Source organism: Oscarella lobularis, chromosome 20 (assembly GCF_947507565.1).
Source record: "Oscarella lobularis chromosome 20, ooOscLobu1.1, whole genome shotgun sequence".
NCBI lineage: Eukaryota > Metazoa > Porifera > Homoscleromorpha > Homosclerophorida > Oscarellidae > Oscarella > Oscarella lobularis.
The window spans coordinates 1288360-1305255 of NC_089194.1; the positions used below are offsets into that span (position 1 = coordinate 1288360).

The 16896-nt window shown below is 46.2% G+C and overlaps 5 protein-coding genes across 6 annotated transcripts; all 5 read right to left on the bottom strand.

The window, feature by feature from the left end:
* Positions 1-255: 255 nt before the first annotated feature.
* LOC136198901 (aplysianin-A-like) lies at positions 256-2593 on the bottom strand. The gene is made up of 7 exons (XM_065988966.1): positions 2436-2593; positions 1852-2380; positions 1697-1789; positions 1411-1641; positions 1253-1352; positions 683-1202; positions 256-620 (listed from the first exon to the last, which is right to left on the bottom strand). Exons 1-7 carry the CDS (start codon positions 2521-2523, stop codon positions 391-393), a joined length of 1791 nt encoding a protein of 596 aa, XP_065845038.1. The 5' UTR covers positions 2524-2593; the 3' UTR covers positions 256-390.
* Positions 2594-2743: 150 nt separating this feature from the next.
* Positions 2744-6634, bottom strand: LOC136198900 (uncharacterized). The gene is made up of 6 exons (XM_065988965.1): positions 4880-6634; positions 4056-4756; positions 3948-4003; positions 3787-3894; positions 3394-3731; positions 2744-3337 (listed from the first exon to the last, which is right to left on the bottom strand). Exons 1-6 carry the CDS (start codon positions 5060-5062, stop codon positions 2843-2845), a joined length of 1881 nt encoding a protein of 626 aa, XP_065845037.1. The 5' UTR covers positions 5063-6634; the 3' UTR covers positions 2744-2842.
* Positions 6635-6738: 104 nt separating this feature from the next.
* On the bottom strand, positions 6739-9879 carry LOC136198898 (complement receptor type 2-like). 2 transcript variants are annotated; one of them, XM_065988962.1, is made up of 8 exons: positions 9402-9879; positions 8987-9316; positions 8716-8925; positions 8482-8655; positions 8040-8432; positions 7820-7993; positions 7173-7769; positions 6739-7117 (listed from the first exon to the last, which is right to left on the bottom strand). In XM_065988962.1, exons 1-8 carry the CDS (start codon positions 9505-9507, stop codon positions 6903-6905), a joined length of 2199 nt encoding a protein of 732 aa, XP_065845034.1. In that variant the 5' UTR covers positions 9508-9879; the 3' UTR covers positions 6739-6902. The 2 variants fall into 2 exon arrangements, with proteins under 2 accessions (XP_065845034.1, XP_065845035.1); XM_065988963.1 differs by having other exon boundaries at positions 8987-9341.
* Positions 9880-9990: 111 nt separating this feature from the next.
* Positions 9991-12912, bottom strand: LOC136198899 (uncharacterized). Its single transcript, XM_065988964.1, has 5 exons — positions 12359-12912; positions 11963-12301; positions 11695-11910; positions 11019-11633; positions 9991-10963 (listed from the first exon to the last, which is right to left on the bottom strand). Exons 1-5 carry the CDS (start codon positions 12462-12464, stop codon positions 10086-10088), a joined length of 2154 nt encoding a protein of 717 aa, XP_065845036.1. The 5' UTR covers positions 12465-12912; the 3' UTR covers positions 9991-10085.
* Positions 12913-12960: 48 nt separating this feature from the next.
* On the bottom strand, positions 12961-16731 carry LOC136198896 (clotting factor C-like). The gene is made up of 8 exons (XM_065988960.1): positions 16597-16731; positions 16199-16534; positions 15585-16118; positions 15326-15532; positions 15061-15279; positions 14813-15004; positions 13969-14757; positions 12961-13918 (listed from the first exon to the last, which is right to left on the bottom strand). The coding sequence occupies exons 1-8, from the start codon at positions 16700-16702 to the stop codon at positions 13044-13046; spliced, it is 3258 nt and encodes a 1085-aa protein (XP_065845032.1). The 5' UTR covers positions 16703-16731; the 3' UTR covers positions 12961-13043.
* Between the last annotated feature and the right edge of the window lie 165 nt (positions 16732-16896).

The following is a 16896-nucleotide window of genomic DNA, read 5'->3' on the forward strand; positions in this document are numbered from 1 at the left end:
TTGCAGTAAGGGGTAAGACTCATGCAAGGAGCTGCAGCAATGCAGTAAGGCGGGTAGACGTGCGTGCCAGTACTAGACTGTAGTAGTAGACGTGCAGTAGACGCATAGATATAGACGCGAGTGCATTCATCCAGCGGCAAACGACGAAGTACGGCATTTTAAACTTTGAAAATTACAGCTCTTAGTTGATCTGGAGAGAATTCTAGAATCCGTTGACTGACTGACTAGTATATGAATGAATAATAGCCATATCGATTGTGTTTGCAAAATGAGGACATTTTTTCCTTCCCTACTGAACGCAGACAATCACACCAAAAAAACAGCAGAAAAACAACAAGCAATTCGTCCAGTCAGAACTGAGAGTCATTTCCTTAGATACTTGTAGCATCTCTAAGGAAATCTTGGACTCCTTCTGCGTCGACCAAGATGCGAGCGACGAGTCTCGCCGTACTGATCAGAGAGCAGATCGTCGACGGTTTGAAAAGCCCCCTCGACCCAGCCCTGATCGCCGGAATAGGCCTCGCCCACAATAAAGACGTCTTGAGTGGAATCGAGCTGAACGACGTCTTTCATCACTTGGGTGAAATTGGCCCCCGCTTTCCACATGTGCCACGCTTCACCTATAGATAAATGAAAATTAAGCTTTGAATTTTTTCTTTTATTTGGCTTCGGCGTTTTGTACTTGGCATGTGAGGACCGTAGTCGGGAATGACTGCGGGAGTCGTTTCGTGATTCCAATACATAACTAGACCGTCGATTGGACTGCCTATGAGCTGTTCTGTTGTGTCGTGATTTATAGCCATTTGTCGGATGACTTCGTTAACGAGACGTTCACTGAGATTGTAGAGAAAGTTCATGCTGCCTTGGTAGGTGGTGAAGAGCGAATCTGCGAGCGTTCCCCAGAAATCGGCGTTGGGACCGTCATTGTAGCCCATGATCATCGAATTTCCGCCTTCGTTTGGATTCGTGAAATAGAAAGTCTGTCGTATGGGTAGGCTACTAATCGAACGGCCTTTGCTTAAGTTGAGGTATTGAAGCGACGAGTCTTGCCACCAGGCGTTGGGAAAAGTGAGAAAGAATTTGGTCGCCTTGTACGATATGACGGAATCGAGTAGAGGCGACGTTTTCACGGGCTCCCAGTCGAGTCTTTGCAGTTGGGATCTCGTCAGCGAGAGATAAACTTTTCTCCCGCAGTTGTACGTCTAAAGGTCAATCAGAAGAGATGCATCTATATATAAGTGAACCATCATACGATTTGTCCACTTGTTGAATCCCTAGTCTTTAGAGAATAAATCTCTTCGTTGTTGTACGTGCACCTGTTTATAGATGCCACAGTCGAACCACACTGCACTCTATAAGAACACAACTGGGTCGCATTGTTTCGTACGTGCGCGCTTAATTCGGTCTCACTTGCTGTTTGAGTAACTTTCAAATGCCTGCGCAAGTTTTATTGGAATTTCCGACATGCCTTTCTGCGGGGCGTAGTAAGACCCAGTGGGCAAAGAGGTGTCGTTCGATACGTAGAGAAGATTTCCCGCGACGCCGGGATTCTCCGGAAACATGTACGTGTAGCCGTTTCCGTCTTGGAAGTAGTTAGGCGCGTCGGCACTGGCGCCGGCCAACGAGAAAACGTTAGATTGCCTATATATAGGAAGAGATGGTTGCGTGGATATTGAGACACTGACATTTTTCCTACCCGTAGTAGTACAACGGATCGCCGTAGACGGTGTAGGCTTGGTCGGGCGGCAAAGCTCTTTGAGACTCATTAACAGTGGCGTGAAAGTACTTTCTACCCACAAACAGATTCTCAGCCCAAACACTTGCGACTATATATAGACGCGGTTTACTAACAATTGCAGAGCGTCGGGCAGCATGTGCAATTCGTCGTTCTTCAGAGCGTACGGAAGATCAGCCGTCGTCAATTGGGACTGCTGCAGAAAGAGATTGCGGAGCAGATAAGGCCGATTCTCATTGTCTTCGTCCATTTCGAATATCTTTGTCGGAATGCCAAGGGTGTCGATTACGTCTGTGACAAGAGGCTGCGAAGTGGGAATGTAACGCATTCCGCCCGCTTCGGCGACATTGAAGTCGATGCCCGGAATGTCGACGGAATAGAGTCGACCGCCTATGCGATCGTTCGCTTCGAGCAGAAGAATGCTTTTCGCGTCGAGGGTGCGCATGTTACGGAAGCGCCAGGCCAAGTAGGTTCCTCCCGGACCGCCGCCGACAATCACGATGTCTTGGACACCTCCCATGGCCGTGCAGTCGCAATCGTTCTCTCCGACGAGCGACTTGAGACGATTTATTATGTCGTCGGCTTTCTGTTTCACGGCGCTGGCGACTTTGTCGTGGGCTTTGGTGACTGCTGCTTTGAATTGGCCTAAAGACGTTCGTTTTATAATCTCACCGCGGGCGACCCGACTGATTGCCCATACCAAAAAATCTCTTCTCGCGTTCTTGCGCTGGTAAAGCCGTCACAGCGCCGACGGCAATCAACAGCAGAAAGATCGCCTTTGAATGCATTGTGCACCTTGTGACTGCCAGAGGGAAAGTGCTCCGGACGGCAGGGAGGGCCACTGAAATAGCACGCAAAGGAACAAGATGCTCGACGCCCGAAAACAAAGTGACAGTGACAAATTAATTAATTCGTCAAGCAGTCCTTTTGAACCCGCAGAGAACGACTATAAATTCGCAGACGACTCGTTCTTACACGAGAGCTCAACCGAAATTAATTCGCAGTGGATTTAACACCTTGCACCATACTTTCACAATGCTCTGACGTAATGCGGGCTATCAATGGATAGAGCTACACATGCAGCAGATATAACGATGCCGGTCAGTCCTACATAGTGCTATTCAGAGGAGTGGATTCTTCCGTAGTCGTCGTCGAACTGTTTCCCGATGTTTCCGGTAATTTGATTCTGGAGTATCTCCCCAAGCACCTACAAAAACGCCTCCACGTGCGCGACCAAAATTTTCTCGCCTCTGCCCACATCAGACAGTAGGTGGCCAAGGCAAATATGTACAAGTCGGCGAGAAACAAATCAACGATGGCAATCGTCACCGCACTGACATCAAGCATTTTCTCCCGACACTCTACGGCATTTGACTTTGACTTGGGCTCTGCATTGACGCAAGCAGCATATTCATAATAGCTGCGTATAATCTTGATGTTCTCGTCCGTTCTAAGATAGATCGTAATCGTAGCCATAATAAAACTGAAGCAGAGGGGCATGAGAAGAGACTGAAGAAAGAATCGTTTCTGTATCAACTGATAGGCCTTATACACAGGCATCTTTTTGAAATTCTCCCCGAGGCCACGGTGAAATATTTTGGCCTACAACGTAGGAAATCGCTCTGGTATACATTAATTATCATGTACGAATTTCTTACTTTGTGAAGTCTGTATATAATGAATGCTGACATGACGGTTCCTATCAGAATAATGACACTGCCAGGTAAAATGAACGTATGAAACATGAGTGGGAGTGTTGGAGGACTGCACATGATAGTAAACACGCTCGTCGACGAATAGGCGCCTCCGACTTTGAGCGACGTCGTCACAAGAGCACTCGGAAGAACAATTGATAGGACAAACTGGATGAAGAAGGTGAGCTTGCGTCGTGCCCGGTCAGTTTCAAGGGGAAACTTCCATACGACAATGAGAGTGTTGTAAATTGAGATAAGCCACCACATGAGTGACCAGATGTAGCCAAAGTGTCCAAGCAGTCCTAATCGGATATTTATTCTCTATTATAGGAATCAGGAATCAAAGATGTTCTGTACCTTGGACATTGCATAGAGTTGTCGGATCTTCCCACGATCCGATAAGGTCTTCGTGTTTGCAGTACGTCGTTTCTGGTGTAGCAAGAAGAGGAATTGCGGGAGCGACCACTAAAAGTCATATAATTCAGTTTGCAAACGGTCACCGAATCATAGCCCTTTACTGAATATTAAAAGGGCGATTGCGATAAAGAATCCAGACATTGTTTCGTAGGTAAATCTAAATATTTTGGTCGGATTTTTTCCGGGTAGGCTTTAGCGTCGTTACTTACAGCTTTGGAACTTTGCACCACGTGAAAACCACGGTCAAAAGACTCAACCAGCCAAATGCTACGGTCACAATCGTTGCACTCTGGTAGCCAGCGGAACTAATTGGAGTCTTCCACGCAGACTGATGGCACGGAGGCGAGCACTTCCGATAGTACCTGAAATGAGTACTGCCACTCGTCTTCACGAGAGGACTCGGACAACTCGAGTTTTGAGAATCGGAATCAGAAGAACTCGGTGACACGAAAGCGTTCTTCTGAGAGGAATTCCAATATTTTTCGCAGTTTGGAATATCGAGGCATTCGGCGAATGAATATGAATTGATCGTACTCCACAGCTTCTCAATCGGTTTACACTGAGCGACGTTGTCTACCGTAAGACATAGCTGGCGAGTAACAGATGAACGAGAAGAGCCCCCAGATCCGCAGTCATCGAAAGCGTAATGACATAAGGGCTCCATTAATTTGCTTACGCAATGCGAGTCGACGCCGATTAAGGGAGCATATTCTGGCAATTTTTTTAAAAGTTCATTTATCTTGGAAAAATCGCCGCAGCCTGAAACCGAAACGTTGCGACTCGAAGAATTTTCGGGGTCGGGTTTCCGAGACCATGTGGGAAAGTGGGATCTGCACATCGAACGATTGAGAACAGACAAGGAAATTTCTTGAGACGAGTTGCAACTGCTGGCACGATTGGACGCAGAGTTCTATTGCGAAAGGGAAAAAAATCTGGAGAACTTTCGATTTCATTTTCTCCTCCCGGGCCCATACTCGAGTCGCGCTTTCTTCCGTGTAATCATGCAGGACGTTTTTCTACTGTACACGCTCACATTATGCTGCTTCCATGGATTAGCGTAATAGACGTAAATGGGTGTCGCCGTCGTTGCGAAGAGGAAAACGAGGCCCATTCCAAGAACGAGGGCTCCTCTAGTTGGTAGGCCCGGCTTTCGTTTGGAGAAAGAAAGCTGCGCTGAGGAATCGCCAATCGTCGTGCTAGCTGCCTCGTAGGACATCGGCCTTTCTTCTGGGAGAGTTAGGGGAAGTATGACGGTTGTGACGCCCAAATTGAAACCGAAATTACACGTGACAGGTTGGAGGTCAGAGGCTCTAAATTATTTATGATCCTCGTGACTTTCGTTATATCATCATCATCATGTGCAGCAACTGCTACGAAATGGGGAGAAATTTTTCTGGACTGGAATTTCCACAGAAGTAATTTGAAGAACGCATTCAACGATATATGGCTCTAGGGTGGACCTAACTAATTTTTGAAGAACCAGAACCCCCAAACGGAATAGCTCAGGAAAATCTAGTCCATAAAATCTACCTATCTAAATTTCATTACCTCATACCATATTGCAATTGAAAAGAGGCGTCAACCTCCCTTGATTCTCATCCGGAGATGCATTGTCCTGAGAAATTAGCACTTGCACCTAAAAATAGAACCGTTAAAAATTTCAACGCTTTCACACTTGCAAACGGTCGCTCCGACTCTCCGACGCAATGTACACGATTCTACTCATCGGCCTCATATCGATTTCCACCGCATTCTCGAGCGGCCCAACGACGCCGTCCTGCGTGCCGCCAGGCAGCGTGTGCTGCGGCACGTCGAACGGCGAGTACGCGAAATACTGCAACGAAACGTCCTTTCCGTCGTGCCAGAACTGCTGCTCGAAAAACACGACGGACGTCTGCACGAAGTCTTTGCCTCCCTTGTGCACGTGCTGCATTCCCTACGGAGCGACTTGCTGCCACGGCACGGGTCTCGAATGCATATCGTTGTATCCCAAGCTGCCCTCCTGCGCGGCCTGCTGCAACGCCAATGCCGTTCTTTGTCCTCTCGCACTCGACGCTGCTCAATGTAAGTGCGCTTAGAGGAGGTGTGCGAGAACAACGATGATGATGAATTGCTTCGTTGTCTCTGTTGAATGTTTTTTCTTGCATGCACGGCTGTCGTTCAAATATACAATATATCCCGATACGATTCCCGCGTTGTGCACAACTGATATGACGATATATAGAAATTCTTAGTAAATCTCTCCCTCTCGTGATCCGTGGTCCGGGCGGAGAATATCTCACGTGAGAGAGTTCCACAAACGAGATGCTCAAGTTTCTACTCGTCGGTTTATTGTCGATTTATATCGCTTTCTCGACGACGACGACGTCGTGCATTCCAGGAGGGAGCGCCTGTTGTGGCACGCTCGATGGTAAAATGGATAAATATTGCAACGAAACGCACTCTCCGTTGTGCCGAAATTGCTGCACCAAGAACGTCACGATGGCCTGCAACGATCGAATTCCTCCCAAGTGCACGTGCTGCGTTGCCAATGGAGCGAGTTGTTGCCAAGGGACTGTAGCCGATTGCACGGTCAAATATCGAGATCTGCCGACTTGCAAGGCCTGTTGCAATACTACTGCCGCTCTCTGTCCTCTGCGACTCGGCGCTCTTCAATGCAAGTGCGCTTAGGAGGGGTGTGACGGCGCGAAACTCTTTATAGCGTCGGTTGCGTGGTTTTTTGAGTAGATAGCTGTTGTTCAAATGCAAAAAGTACCTTTATTAGACTCCAGTTAGCTCGTTTAGTAGCTGCCGTGAAAGCGTGTTTTCGTCCAGGAAAGAGGCACCTGTAGAGCGCGTTACCCACTGTAAAGTAGAACTATGAGATAGAGTAGATACCATTATTTTGCCATCCATTCAACCATGATTCAACCAACCAAAAACATTACGCTAATGTAAATACAGACACTTGGCTACTAGAAACTCAACAGAGACTCAAAGAAGAATAGCATTTGCTTTCTTTTCTGTTTATGGAGCACGTTTGCATGTAGAACGTCCTTTAGAATTTAAGGGCGTTGCTACTGTAGCAAAAGCGTACTTGAACACTGTGGAAAAGCGTCGTACTTCCACGTCCCATCTGCACTGCACTGTATCGTATTGTTCCCATTCAGTTTAAAGTCCAAGTTACACCTGTATGTAACCGTTTCGCCTATATCGAATCGACCGTCGTTTTCGGGCGTTCGCTGTCCATTTATGATAAAACCTGGATCAGGACAGTGCGTTACCATTGCATCTAAAGCGAAAAGAAGTATAGGTGCAAAGAATAAGGCTGTATGACAGAACGTTACGTTCACGGTATTTCTTTTTTTCGTCACAGGTTTTATTGTACGGTTTCACGAATATGTCTACTTCGCAGATGGATAATATTCTGTTATTTCCAGGAACGTGTATAGACAAGTATCGCCCTGGAATGTAGTCATCGCAACGAACATCGTAGATTGTGTTCTTTGAAAGGGTGTCCTGTCGGTGCCCACATCGTGTGGCTTTAGATCTCTGTTCGTCATCTTCGCGTGCAACTGGCCGGTGCCAGTTTTGAGATACGTGAACTTCGAAACCTGCAATGCTCGTAATTTCACCCGAATGTTGAAGGTTTTTCAGATCATTTAGCTTGAATCTTTCAATCGAGTCCCTCCTAATTTCCTTGACGCCGTAAACAGTCACGCTGCTTACATTGTATTCCCGTCTCATACCTATCCAAAGACGAGGATTTTTCGTTCCAAAAACGATCTCGCCGTTGCTTATCGTTTTGAGACATGTCACTGAGCAGTCCTTCCATGACTGAACGCGCCGTCCATCAACAGAAAAATCACCAATCTGCCTTCCTACTCCTTTTGTGCACGATCTGGAAGACATCAATCTAACCGTTTTGGGTACTTGGCATCCGCCTAAAAACCGTACACTTAGTTTGACAAGCCTAGACAATCAGAAGACTTACCGTAGTTTCGAATGCACCTTGGAGCTTTTCCATTCCACTGTCCATTAGGCATGCACACCAACTGATCAGCTCCTATCATATCATACCCATCAAAGCAAGAAAACGTAATATTATCAATATCGTATTTAGCGATTCGGCCGTTTAAGGGAGCTAACAATTTTGTACATGAAACGTCTAAACAGAAAAGTAAATAACTTTTTAATTCACGTGAACAACATACTTTTGCAGAGCGGCAAAGGCCCACTCCATTTGCCTTCAGGTAAGCACTTTCGTTTAGAATGACCTTGTAGAGCAAAGCCAGCTTGGCACTCATAATGAATGTATTTGCCAACGTCATGGCGTTCCTCTGTTTCTACTATACGTCCATTTGCAGGATTTAAAGGACGAAAGCAGCCGTAATAACAGTCTGGCCTGCTTCCTCTCCACTTTCCCTCAGCACCAACACAAGTAAGCCTAAACGGTCCTTCATTCAAATTCAATGTTTGATATCCATCTTCGCAGGCAAGTTCAATTTCTGAACTGTCGCCATAGAACAACTTGTTACGTGCACAGAAACGTTTCTTTTCCCAAGATATTATGGTATTAGGTGGGCTTGGATTGAGACAACATTGATCTGAAAAACAAAAGTGACGGATTAAATTCCTGCATGTCCTTAGCCATACCGCATTCCAAAGGCTGGCCGCTTAGACTACCGTCGCTCTTGCAAGTTCTATTGGTGTCACCTCGAAGAACAGCAGCACCGTCTTTGCAAGAATATGTGATATTTTCTCCTTGGCAGGCCCTTCCAGTATCTGAAGTCTGTACAAATTCTTTGACAACAGGCAGAGAACATGATACTATAAAACGCCAGCAAGAATTTGAAATAAAGACAATGCTGTTCAGGCAGTATGACGTACCGGGGCATATGCACGTCGGTAAAATTTTCGGATTCCACACCGTTTTCCCTCTCTTCATAATACATTTCATCTTGGTAGATCCTTTCAATTCATATGGAGGATCGCAGCTAAATTTAAACTCAGCTCCAATTTTGCGACCCTTTTCGCTCTTTATCATTCTTTCACGAAGTAAATGAGGGGGTAGATAATCTAGTTTGTCGCACAATTTTTCTGTAGAACAGATGGAGCTAGATCAGTGCTCATAATAATTAACGCCTCTTCCGAACTCAACCTGTTGTTTTGAAGACGGCCTTAAAATGCCTTTCAGTCACTTTGCACGTAGTCCTCAGATCAACATACATATGTTGACCAGACGAGACGATTTCACGAGGTACCTGGCCGGACGTAAATGCGGCGATGAGTGGCTGCGATTTGCCTATTCCGTGGTAAATTTTGACAAAATCGCCTCTCGCCAGCATGAAATTTCGAATGTTTAGCTGTATCTTCCTTGTAGGCGAAGTGATTCGCCACGAAAACTTGAGACATTGCATGGCGAAATTCGTTTTCTTCGTCACCAATTGGCCCGTAATGCCCGTTAGCACTTTAGAGGACTTGAAGCTTCCTGAGAAGACGTATTAGATTGATAGCTAAAAAGGCCAGAGACGCAGAACTCTTCTCTTAGCAACATACACTGTATATATACTCACTTAGGCAGCAGTTGCATTTCTCCGATTTGCAGTCGAGTTGAGTAGAGCTGGAGATCAAAGCGAGCGTTGAAATCAGTAAAATGAGCCGTGCCATCGGGGACCCCATTCCGCGACGGCTTTTGCGTGAGACTGGGTTGTGCAGGGCGGATTGAGTGAGGTCGTTGGAGAGTAAGGAAGTGGGAGTGACGGACGTGGGGGATTTGGGGTCTCCCACCGTCTCTAATAGTCGATTGCGTCGTGTCGGGATCTATTCCGTTCGCCGCCTGCCTTTCCCGGGGTATAATTTCCAGGGTTGCCATGGAAGCCGATTGAACGGTCAAATATCCAAGTCTACCGATGTGCAAGGCCTGCTGCAACACTACTGCCGTTCTCTGTCCTGACTCGGCGCTCTTTGCGCTTAGGAGGGGTGTGACGACCCGAAACTCTTTCATCGTTGGTTGCGTGGTTTTTTGAGTAGACAGCTGTTGTTCAAATGCAAGAAATGCCTTCATTGGACTCCAGATAGTGCGTTTAGCTGCAGTGCTTTCGAAAACAGGCGTATGTATAGAGCGCGTTACGCAAGGTAGACTAGCTCAACTTCTCAGGGTATTAGCTAATATTTTGCCATCCAGTTAACCAACCAAGACAATGTGAAACTAATTCAATACAAAAACAGACACGGGGCTACTAATAACGGCGAGAAACTCAATAGAGGCTCAAAGGAGAAAAGCATCTGGCTTGAAAACAGTTTATGGAGGAAGTCTGTATTTTGTCTTCTATCCAATCAACGTAGTTTGCTACTCTAGTGTAAACACCGTAGGTGTCCTTCTGAGCACAACCAATTCCCCAACTGACAATTCCAGTAACAACGAATGGTCTTTTCAATTTGTTGTTGGTCTCTCGTCGAGACACAAACGGACCTCCACTGTCACCAGTGCACGCATCTTTCTCACCTTCTCCGTCTCCAGCGCAGAACATGTTGTCCGTTATTCCAATTGGATCCATATTTGTGCAGTTCTCGTAATCCGTTATAGGAATTTCAACTTGATATTGAACAGTTGAAAAGGTGACCTTCTCTCCACGAGCAACTTTCTTAGTTCCTCCCCATCCCACAACAGTTCCTACGACATCGCTTTGATACAGGTGCTCGTCTGCTGCTTGAGGCAAACACACTGGTCTTGCGTAAGGTCGAAACCCGATGCAGCAATTCAAATGCAGCAAAGCAATGTCGTTGTCAAACGTGGGAGTAACCAAACGGGTATAGTTCATGTGAACTGAAATTTTGCGAACTGTATACGTTTCCTCGGTCTTCTCGTTGAGATAGCGATGTCTGTCTCCAACAACAACTAACAGCTCTTCTGGTTTTGCGTTATGATTTTTAACGCACGCAGCCGAAGTCAGAACAGTTTGCTCACCAATAATAGATCCTCCGCATATAAATGAAGTCGCACCATCGCGGAATAAATAGAGGGCAACAACCCACGGCCAATCTCCGTCTTTTGCAAGACAGCCACCAACTGAGCGTCGGCTGCGACTCTGCGGAACACAAGCAGACGAATCGACAAGCCCGCATTCTCCATAGTCTAGAAGTAAGACACAATAGTATTTTTCTCTGCGTTATTCAGTAAGAAGACTTACCAACTGTGATGCTAAATACTTTTTTGACAACGTTACTTATATCCACAACTTCTATCACACGGCTTTCTTGCTTGATGAGATTTTTAAGAGATTCAATACCAGCACCACGGTGAGGATCTTCAGTTTTTGGATCACGTATGACAAATGCGTACAAAATCACGTTTCTCTCTTTCATTAGTTGCTCGGCAAATCGTCCTGGACTACCTCCCGAGTTTGTGTAGCCGTCTGTAATGAGGAAAGCCGCTTTCGAGCACTCTCGTCTTTCCTTTGCGTCAACTGCAAATATTTTTTGGCGCAACTGTCGAAGGGCCTCACTTGTTCTTGTCGCTCCCCAGCAGAATTTGGTCAAGCTAAAAGAATTGATAGCTTCTATGACGTCACTTCCATTCAAAGAGTCAAACGTAAAGTGGATCTTCGCTTTGTCGTCATACGTCAAGAGTGCAAACCGGGCGTCTCCGTTGTCAACGTTGGAGAAAACGTTGACAATGGTTTTCACTAACTCGATGCTTTTACTAAAAAGCTTACCCTTCATGCTCCTCGAACAGTCAACGGCAAAAGCAATGTCAACGCAACCGACTCCAACTTTGATGGAAGTTGGCGGCAAAAAACGTGGTACTATAAAAACGGCAGCAGGACTTTGAAATAAAAAGAGCGCTGTTCAGGTGGTATAACCTACCGTAACTGGGGCGTGTGCACGTCGGTAAAGCATTTGGACTCCACACTGCTTTCCCCTTTCTTTTAATACACTTCATCTTAGTAGATCCCTTCAACTCATACGGATGAACGCAGCGAAATTTGAACTCTGCCCCAATTCTGCGACCACTTTCGCTCTTTCTCGTTCTTTCACGAACTAAATGAGAGGGTAGATCATCTAGTTTGTTGCACAATCTTCCTGTAGTACAGATGAAGTTAGATCAGTGAGCAACGTCTCTTTCGCACTCAACCTGCTGTTTCATTGAAGGCAGCCTTAAAACGCCTTTCAGTCACTTCGCACGTCGTTCTCAGATCAACATACATATGTTGACCTGATGAGACGATTTCGTGAGGTACGTGTCCGGACGTAAACGCGGTGATCAGTGGCTGCGATTTGTTCATTCCGTCGTAAATTTTGACGAAATCGCCTCTTGCCAGCAAGAGATCTTGAATGCTAAGCCGTATCCTCCTACCTCTCGCACTTGAAGTAATTCGCCACGAAAACTTGAGACATTGCATGGCGAGTTTCGTTTTATTCGTCACCAATTGGCCCGTATTGCCGGTTAGCACTTTGGAAGACTTGAGGCTTCCTGAAAAGACGTACTGTATTAGATCAATTAATAGCGAAGGAGGCAAGAGACACTCACTCGAGCAGCAGTCGCATTTCTCCGATTCGCAGTCGTGTTGAGTAGCGCTAGAGATCAAAGCAAGCGTTGAAATGAGTAGAACGAGCCGTGCCATCGGGGACCCCATTCCGTGGACGGCTTTTGCGTTGTAGAGGGCGGATCGAGTGGAGTCGTTGGAGAGTATAAGTGGGAGTGATGGGATGCGGGGGATCTGGGTCTCGCACCGTCTCTAATTTTAAAGAAGGAAGTCGATTGTGTCGTGTCCGGGATCTATTCCATTCGCCGCCAACTTTTTCCCGGGGTAAATTTCCAGGGTTGCCATGCAAGGCACTGCAGCGGATTGCACAGTCAAATATCCAAGCCTGCCAATATGCAAGGCCTGCTGCAAAACTGCCGCCGTTCTTTGTCCTCTGCGACTCGGCACTTTTCAATGCAAGTGCGCTTAGGAGGGGTGTGACGACGAAACTCTTCAGCGTTGGTTGAGTGATTTTTTGAGTCCACAGCTGTTGTTCAAATGCCAGAAAGATCTCAACTGAACTTCAGCCAGCGCGTTTAGCTACCGCGAGAGCGCGTTTGCGTCCAGAACTAAACCAGGCGGAGGAGGCGGAGGTACCTGTAGAGCGCGCGTTATAATAGGCGTGTTTACAGACAAAAACAAGACGCTAAACAAAATACAACAAAAATGCGTACTCTATGAATAGGAAAGTTACACAAGTATTGAAGAAGGATTGCACAGAGCTTTTGAACAGATAAAGTCGGTGGCATAGATTTCGGTTTCGTTTCGTATCCAGTCAACGTAGTTTGCCACCTTAGTGTAAGCACCGTAGGTGTTTTCCTGAGCGCAGCCAATGCCCCAACTGACGATGCCTGTGGCAACGTACGGCCTCCTAAGTTCGTTGTCCATCTTTCGTTGAGATACAAACGGTCCCCCGCTGTCACCATTGCATGCATCTTTCTCTCCTTTTCCGTCTCCTGCACAAAACATGTTTTCGCTTACTTCCTCCGAATCCATCGCTTTGCAGACCGCGTAATCTGTCACTGGAAGTTCAACTTGATGTTGAGTAGCAGAGAAGTGGACCCTTTGTTTCGAAGTAACTTTTTCAGTTCCTCCCCATCCCACAACAGTTCCTTCCACATTGCTTTTATACAGACTTTCGTCTCCCAATTGAGGCAAGCACACTGGTCTTGCGTAAGGTCGGAACTTGATGCAGCAACACAGATGCAGCAGCGCAATGTCATGGTCTAACTCGGGACGTACCAAAGGGTCGTAATTGCCAGGAATTGAAATTTTGCAAACGTTGAACGTTCTCTCAGTCTTTTCGTCTGTGCGGCGAAGTCTGTCTCCAACAACAACTAACAACTCGTGTGACTTCGCCTTATGAAGACGAATACAATGAGCCGCGGTCATAATTGTTCGATCATTGATAATGGATCCTCCGCATATGAATGAATCACCATTGCGGTACAAATAAATAGCGACAACCCACGGCCAATCTCCGTCTCTGGTCTGACAGCCTCCAACTGAACGTCCGCGATTCTGAATACAAGTAGACGCGTCAACAAGCCCGCATTCTGCATAATCTAGAAAATGACATTCATTCTTTCAGTACATACTTAGCTACAAGGCTTACCAACTGTTACGTCAAAAACTCTTTTGACAACATCACTTATATCCACAACTTCCATCACACGACTTTCTGACTTGACAATTTTTTTTAGAGATTCAATACCAGCGTCAGCACGAGCGTTGGCACCAGCTTCAGAATCCTTCGCCTTTAAATCTCTTATAGCAAATGCATACAAACTAACGTTGCTCTCTCTTAGCTGCTCAGCATATCTTTCCGGACTACCTCCCCAGTTTGTATAACCGTCTGTAATAAGGAAAGCCGCTTTAGTGCACTCTCGCCTTTCGCTCCTCGTTTCAGTGGAAAATATCTTTTCGTTCAGCTTTTGAAGAACGTCCCTTGTCCCCGTCGCTCCCCAACATGATTTTTTCAAATTAATAGAATTGATCGCTTGTATGACTTCACTTCCCTTCGAATAAGAGTCGAAGTTAAAGCGGACCTTGGCTTTGTCGTCATACGTCAGGAGTGCAAACCGAGCGTCTCCTTCAACGCCGGAGAAAACGTTCACGACGGTCTTCACAAACTCGATGCTTTTAGCAAAAAGCTTATCCTGCATGCTCTTCGAGCAGTCAACAGCAAAAGCGATGTCAACGCAACCACGTCCAACTATAATGGAGCGTCCCTTGCTGCACAGCGACGTCCTATCAGTCGTCTGAGAAGTTGGTGTTGCTACTGTGGAGGAAGAAGAACTTGGTCCATCGTCACTACTGCTTAGAGCATCCTTGCACGCAATAACTCTGTCCAGAAAGTTTTCTCGTAAACTAGCAGCTATTTCTGCAGGATCTTTGAACTTGCCTGCAACGTAGGTTCTAACTAAGTTTTCAATTATTTATATTCGGAATGCACTCACTTTTACATATCGCTTCGTTGCCGTCCCAGAACGGCTCGCCCGATTCTGATGCATGACAGGTGCGTGATACCGAACCAATAAGCTCGTACCCTGGACTACACGTGAAGGCTACCGGAGCGCCATCCTCAAAAGATTCGGCTTTTCGTATGCTGTTTTCAGGCAGTCCAGGATCAGGACAGACAGCCAAGTCCTCTGAAAGAAACATCGTGAATAAAATTTAAGGTGGAGAGAGATTTGACGGTTCGTACTGATGCATTCAAACAGCTCTCTTCTACTGACGGAAAGCGTAGACCACTGGCCATCTGAATCGCATACGCGGAATGGAATTCCACGAAGTCCATATCCGTCAGGGCAGCTATAGTTCACGATTGTTTTCCAAAGATATTTACCGTCCAAGAGCACAACGTCGGTGATGTTTTTTTCTCCGTTCGGCAGCGGTTCCACTGGCGGCTCGCCGCATGTGACAGCTAAAGAACAGTTCAACTTTCCTCAGCACAAAAATTAAAATCTTACGTTTGCAATTTGGCACTTCGGGATCGTATTCCCAGTTTCCGTTGCAGGAGCAGGTTGCTTTGATTGTCTTTTTGCCCTGCAAACCGTTTTGGTAATATCCGGTATCACATTTTATCGTCAGTTTTTTCCCTATTGGATACTCGTCAAGACTGTCAGACACAATTCTTCCGTGACGAATAGAAAAGGGTTTCTCGCACGATTTCGCTTCTAAATATTAGGCAATTATAGCTAGACACTAGGTAGTTGCAATCTTACGTACTTTGACAAGAGACTTCTCCCTCAGGTGACCATGCTCCTTGCTTACACGTTTTATAAGTAACGCCTTTCCTATTGTAGCCAGTGCAACACCAGTAGTCAATTCTTTGACTGAAATTGGAAATGTACATTCCACCATTGATTATGGAATCAGGTTTTGGGCACGCGTCGTCATTTGAAGAGAGTCGGAGAGCTATCCTAAAGCCTTTTCTTTGAATGTTTCTATCAGAAGTGAAATGAAAGACAAGTCCTGGCGTTTGAAGGCGCTTGAGAATATCGGATCCGCTATCTCCGCTAAAGAGCTGAACGTTTCCGTTGTTTCCGTCAAGAGAATGAAAAACGTTTAAATTGTCGGAGCCACTCTCGGTCTGAAATGCCTCGACGTCATAGCTGATTTTTGCGACGTATGCTCCATCAGGCAGATGCGGGACAACGGTCCATAAGCAGTCAGCATTGGGTGGATAATCACCAAACCTTCCTTTTGGAGACTTAAGCGTTTCTTTTTTATTTTCTTTCAAAACAATCAGGCCACCGCAATCTACGAGAAGACAATTCAAAAATTCTCGAAGATACGTACTGTACACGTGATGAATTACATATGCCGGTATGTATACGTACCTGTTGTTTTGAACGCGGCCTTGAAACGCCTTTCCGTCACTTCGCACGTCGTTCTCAGATCAACGTACATATGTTGACCAGACGAGACGATCTCACGAGGTACGTGTCCGGACGTAAACGCGGTAATGAGTGGCTGCGATTTGCCCATTCCGTCGTAAATTTTGACGAAATCGCCTCTCGCCAGCATAAAATCTTGAATGCTAAGCCGTATCTTTTTGCCTCTCGTAGGCGAAGTGATTCGCCACGAAAACTTGAGACATTGCATGTTGAGATTCGTTTTCTTCGTCACCAACTCGCCCGCATTGCTGGTTAGCGCTTTGGAAGACTTGATGCTTCCTAAAAATACGTATTAGATAGCTAAAGAGGTAAGAGACGCAGAGCTATTCCCTTCTACTCACTTGAGCAGCATTTGCATTTCTCCGATTTGCAGTCGATTTGAGTAGAACCAGAGATCAAAGCGAGCGTTAAAATCAGCAAAACGAGCCATGCCACTTGGGATCCCATTCCGTGACGACTTTTGCGTGAGACTGACCTTCTTGTAGAGGGCGGAGCGAGCTCGTTGGAGAAAAGAAAGTGGGAGTGACGGCTGTGGGAGATTCGGGTCTCCCACCGTCTTTAGAGAAGGAAGTCGATTGCGTCGTGTCGGGATCTATTCCGCTCGCCGTGACCTTTTACCAGAAATTAATACAACGATTAGA